Source organism: Crocuta crocuta, unplaced genomic scaffold (assembly GCF_008692635.1).
Source record: "Crocuta crocuta isolate KB4526 unplaced genomic scaffold, BGI_CrCroc_1.0 scaffold338, whole genome shotgun sequence".
Classification (NCBI taxonomy): domain Eukaryota; kingdom Metazoa; phylum Chordata; class Mammalia; order Carnivora; family Hyaenidae; genus Crocuta; species Crocuta crocuta.
In genome coordinates, this window is record NW_027529183.1 from 146521 (window position 1) to 152520 (window position 6000).

Sequence of the window (6000 nt, forward strand, 5' to 3'; positions counted from 1 at the left end):
TCAAGAATTGTTAACAGATTTGTTTTCTACGCATGTCCTTGGTTTACTGAAGATCATGCTGATAGGCATTTTGTAAAGAGACTTTGAAGATCTTTCAACAGTGATCTTTGAAAACCCAGTGATGCTTCGTTCCTGATACCCCTCCCCCCCCGCACACCTGTATATAACTCCCCCTGCATGCTTTTGAAATCCAAAGAGCACAGAGTTATTGCTACATTCAGCCATCCTTTGCAGCATTCCGAGAAATGGGCAGGTGTTGCAGGTGACGGAAGCGTAGCTCAGAGAAGCCCACAGGTGTGTGCAGTGGGGGCACACGAGGCACTGGCTTTCTGTGGTGACGTTCCGGATGCATGGACTTCGTCTCTGCCGTGCTATTATTAAGCTTCATGAAATGTTGACCGGTTTGGTTTGCAAAGAGTAACTCTACTATCCATTTCTCTCAGTAGGCAAGTTAGATTAAAAAAAAATTAAATTGAATTTGGGAAAGAAGTGGGGAGTCATTCAGCATCACAAAATGCCATTTGTATAGGTAACGCTACTTTACTTTTCGTTTCTGCATTTATTTGGTCATGTAAACGTGCTTAGAACTAATACAAATTTGCAACTGGTGAAACGTAATGCATGACTTGTCAGCAGAGTCTGGAATGTGAGCATGTGCCACGAAATTGCAATTCTTTTGCTCTTTGTGTTCTGTCATTTACATCCCAGTCCCATTGAGAGTGTAGTCCATTCTTATTTTTTATTCCATAGATTGGCCAAAATGGGAAGGACTGGATTCCGCTCTCTTCCACGAAGAGTCAATGGGACTGGCTAAGATCAAGGTCTGAGGCATTTTCCACCTGTCATCAGGTAGGCACTGAACAAGAATCCCTCTAGTTCTCTGCATGTCTCTTGAAAGTATTGGATTGATATGCATATTATGAATGTGGACTTGTATTCGATGTTGAGCTCACAACCTTATAGTATCTATAGTTTTAACTGCACCTGTAAGTAATCTGAGTTTTGTAATATATTGAGATGAAAAGATATTATTAGCCGTGAAAAATTTTCAGCTGGTCTTAGAAAAGTGTAATATTTGAAATCCGCAGTTCTTCATTGCTCAGTATGTATAGTTCTGCGACCATAAAAGTCATGATTAGGAATAGTTGTAGAAGGGTAAGTACATCCAAACATAAAATCCATTTGTTACTCCCTATTGAGTATCACCAACTTGAATATAATCAGTGTTCGTGTATTGTTTCATGGTCTACTTCTAATACTTTTTTTTTTATTAACTTAGAAGCTGTCATTTTTTTCTCTACTGAACTTCTCTGCCCCTTATGTTTGGACCTCTTGACACATCGGTGACAAATATGACCAGACTTTGAAATATTTTCCGATGCTAGTTATATACCGGGACTCCGATACTTAGCATTCTGTGCCAATGTTACAGTTGAAAACCTTAGCAGCTCGTTTCCCAAAATGCTCTAAATAGGTGCATGAAAGCATGATGTTAGGAAATGGGATGGTCAGAATTACTCTTTTTTCCTGCCTTGGCATAGTGCTTTCTACCGATTGACAGTGTTGTTGCTGGTCGCGGCAGGACAGCTGTCTAGATATTTCTCAGAGACAGAGAGAGGGAGAGAGAAGCTATCTCTTGAATGAGAATATAACAGGAAAAGAACGACTCCCGGAGACAGAAACTCTAAAACGGGGGAGGAGTGTATCGTGTTAGCATTAGTGACGTCACATGGGCTAACTGTGTTAATGTCACTTTCAAACAGCAGAGAGATATAGACAGTTTGCCCAGCTTGAAGGAAGGCCTCGGTTGTATCTTCCTGCTGATGAAGAAAGTATAAACGAAGCAAACACTGTGTAACTTACCCACAGGCTTTACATTTTAATCAAATGAGCCCTGTTTTGCCTATTGAGGGGCAGCCTCTCCATTACAATACAATGGGATCTAGCGTAATATACACTTAGTTTTATGGAAATGAGATTAAAGTTAGAGCCCCTGCAGAAATATAACTGGAATCTACAGGAGTCGGTATTAGACATCTAACCCATGAAGGCAAATGAGTCTGATGGCAAAACCCAAAGGGTGTAAAGAAACTGGCTTTCATTTCTTTTGAAATACATTATAGCATGAAAACTCCAGTTGATCAGTAGTTGATGACAGTCATTTGGCCACGTTCAGTTTTCACTTTACAAAGCAGATATTTTTTTAAAAGAGGTTGTAGCTGTCATCATTTCTGTGTCTCTTAAAAGTGAGTTGTCAGCCTGGCACCAGGAACCTGAGGAATCCTTTAACTCTTCTGTATCAGGTGGCTCTTTGGGGAGTTGGTTTCTTACTCTGAGAAACACAGCTGATAATATTTACTGCCTCTTGTCCATGAATTTTCAAAGGCTTCAACCAATTTAAAATTGTTTAAGTAGACATGCTCTTTGCCGTACGATGTGTACATTTCCTCCTTCCTCACAGCACCCATAATGAATTGAAACTCTGACACACCTTTTACCCGAAACACCTCCATAACGATGGGTCCTTGTGTGGCTATTGCGCTCCCAGCCAGAGGTCTCACTGGTGTGCCACCCACGGGTTATAGGTGTGCCAGAGACTGATCCCCTCAGCGCTTGGGGGGGGCCTGGTGACTCTTGGCTCCTCTGCTAACCTCGGTGTGCCCAATGAACAGAACCCTTTCCTGTGGTGTGCAGAGAGGTGAGGAAGAGTACCTCAACCAAACCTTTCTTCCCCCTAGTGATAAGGAGCCGCGGACCTCACTCGCCTCAGAATAACTTCATCAGATGTTCTCATTTCAAGACGAGAAGTCATTTCTCCTCTTCCCTCTGTGTGGGGTATAAGGAGCAAACATGCACCCTGGATGGTGCCTTCGGCTCTCTCAGGTCTCCTGGGTCTGTATGAGACACTTCCTCTGTGGACTGAATGTCTCACAGGATGCCTAAAAGAGCTTCCCGTTGCTTATCTGTATTTCTCTGTAACACGGACTCTGACTAGACTTGGCTTTCACAGGCTAAAATGATTTTATTAATGTCAAAATACTTGTGGAAACATTTTTATGTTCCTAGTCAGATTTCTGTGGTCTAATCCCTTGTCGGAATGAGGCTTAATGATGCCACCTTTAGTGTCATGCTCTGACGCTTCCTGGGAGTTCCTGGAATCACTACTGCTTTCCCCGCGTATGATGTTGGTCAGGTAGGATTTCAGGGTGTGTGTGAACTGTTCATTCTGAGCAATGCGTTAATCCGTGTTTTGCAAATGTAAAGAAACCTACAGATATTACATTAGACCAGCTGAATCCATGTTATGGTTTCTTCTTGAATTCAAAAGCATCACGTAGCAAGTAAAAGCTTTTAAAAATTAAAATTTAGTTACAAACTAGTTGTTTCTTATTTTTTTTTCCAGTCCCTTTTTGCTTTCTTTTACGACCACATGAAACTTGAGAAGCCACCTAAAGCTAAATCATTTAGTGGAGTTGGGCAGTTCCCAAGTGTCCAACAAGAAGGCCTGCTTTAGGCTGCGATGGCCACTGTCATTCCTGGTGATTTGTCAGAAGTAAGAGATACCCAGAAAGTCCCTTCAGGGAAACGTAAGCGTGGTGAAACCAAACCAAGAAAAAACTTCCCTTGCCAACTGTGTGACAAGGCCTTTAACAGTGTTGAGAAATTAAAGGTTCACTCCTACTCTCACACAGGAGAGAGGCCCTACAAGTGCATACAACAAGACTGCACCAAGGCCTTTGTTTCTAAGTACAAATTACAAAGGTACTAAACTCTATTTGTCTTTCAGATTATATTTTCTATTGTGTTGGCCGCTTGAAGCCGTTGTAAACGTATATATCTGTATACACATTCTTTAGCCGCTTTGCAGAGAGGAAATGTGACGTAGATTAGACGTTGGCTAGTTGTAGTTCTGAAGCCACATACTTTTACGTGTTAGTGTCTTTGGATTTTTTTTTTAATGCAATGCTTAATGAGAGTAGAATTTCCATATGTGCAAAGAAGTTAGCAGAAAAGGGTATGGACGTTGACGTGAGTATATTCAGTCTCGCTCATTTGCTTTTGTAGTAGTAGCTAAAAAGCAGCAAAGACTAACGTGGCGACTTGAAAGACTCGAGTCCTGCAGAGTTGAGGGGCAGTGACTGTCCTTGTAGCGCATGTTAAGTTAAAACGTGTCCATTATCAGGGAATTTCTGTTGTAGCTTCTGTTGTAGGAAGTAGTTTAGCTTCCGTGTGAAAAGTGAACACCCAGCACTTGTGTCGTGGTACTCACACAATATGTCTGTGTTTCAAGGCACATGGCTACTCATTCTCCTGAGAAAACCCACAAGTGTAATTATTGTGAGAAAATGTTTCACCGGAAAGATCACCTGAAGAACCACCTGCACACGCATGACCCTAACAAAGAGACGTTTAAGTGTGAAGAGTGTGGCAAGAACTACAACACCAAGCTCGGCTTCAAACGTCACCTGGCCTTGCACGCCGCCACCAGCGGTGACCTCACCTGCAAGGTCTGTCTGCAGACGTTCGAAAGCACCGGCGTGCTCCTGGAGCACCTGAAGTCCCACGCGGGCAAGTCGTCCGGCGGCGTGAAAGAGAAGAAGCACCAGTGTGAGCACTGCGACCGCCGCTTCTACACCCGGAAGGACGTCCGCAGACACATGGTGGTGCACACTGGAAGAAAGGACTTCCTCTGTCAGTACTGTGCACAGAGATTCGGGCGGAAGGATCACCTGACTCGTCACATGAAGAAGAGTCACAACCAGGAACTCCTGAAGGTCAAAACAGAACCGGTGGACTTTCTGGATCCATTTACCTGCAATGTTTCTGTGCCTATTAAAGATGAGCTCCTCCCGGTGATGTCCTTACCTTCTAGTGAACTGTTGTCAAAGCCATTCACAAACACTTTGCAGTTAAACCTCTATAACACTCCGTTTCAGTCCATGCAGAGCTCGGGCCCCGGCCACCAGATGATCACGACTTTACCTTTGGGAATGACGTGCCCGATAGACATGGACGCTGTCCATCCTTCTCACCACCTTTCTTTCAAGTACCCGTTCAGTTCTACCTCATACGCGATTTCGATTCCTGAAAAAGAACAGCCACTAAAGGGGGAAATCGAGAGTTATCTGATGGAGCTGCAAGGTGGCGTGCCCTCTTCATCCCAGGATTCCCAGGCATCATCATCTAAACTAGGGCTGGATCCTCAGATCGGCTCCCTAGATGATGGTGCAGGGGACCTCTCCCTGTCCAAAAGCTCAATTTCCATCAGTGACCCCCTAAACACACCAGCCTTGGATTTTTCCCAGCTGTTTAATTTCATACCCTTAAATGGCCCTCCCTATAATCCTATATCAGTGGGGAGCCTTGGAATGAGCTATTCCCAAGAGGAAGCGCATTCTTCTGTGTCTCAGCTGCCCCCCCAGACCCAGGATCTTCAGGATCCTGCAAACACTATAGGTCTCAGCTCCCTGCACTCGCTGTCCGCAGCCTTCACGAGTAGCTTCAGCACAAGTACCACACTACCACGTTTCCATCAGGCTTTCCAGTAGGAGTCCAGGACGTGGACGGAATACAGAAATCTGTGTGTAGCCCTGCCTTAGGTGACCGTTTGTATTTTAGTGCCTACTTTAAAACAGCATAAAAATGTCCGCTTTTGTACAGTACCAATTTTCATTAAGCCAGTATGAAGTAGAAACGAGCTTTTATAAATGAGCTTTGGAACCGTTGGCGTTCAGTTCTGTTTACCTGGGTATTTTGTCCACACTCACTGCCAATTGTCCTGTTTGAAGACGATTTTTCCTCTAGGGAAGCCGTTCTTATTAGCGGTAAAGTCTTACGAGTCCCATGTCCAAATTACTTTTAGACCTTAAACTTTTCAGTTTTGTCAGATAACAATGGCTCTACGTTTCGACATTTGGCTCGTTAAAGAGTTTTGCAATAGGATGTAAATTTTCTAAAAAGTATACGAATAACCTGAGAGTTTTTAAATTTTTACTAGTC

General features: G+C 43.5%; 1 protein-coding gene across 5 annotated transcripts in view; it reads left to right on the forward strand.

Annotated features, from left to right (window-relative positions):
* Positions 1–5734, forward strand: part of PLAG1 (PLAG1 zinc finger) — a 46771-nt gene extending 41037 nt beyond the window's left edge. For 3 of the 5 annotated variants that reach the window (XM_077758261.1, XM_077758263.1, XM_077758262.1), the window contains 3 exons: positions 751–849; positions 3404–3762; positions 4292–5734. In XM_077758261.1, the coding sequence (XP_077614387.1) occupies positions 3521–3762; positions 4292–5549 (1500 nt within the window). In that variant the 5' untranslated portion in view covers positions 751–849; positions 3404–3520 and the 3' untranslated portion in view covers positions 5550–5734. Of the gene's footprint in view, positions 1–750; positions 850–3403; positions 3763–4291 lie in introns of those variants that run through there. The other 2 variants (XM_077758264.1, XM_077758265.1) reach the window with 2 other exon arrangements.
* The last annotated feature ends 266 nt before the right edge of the window (positions 5735–6000 follow it).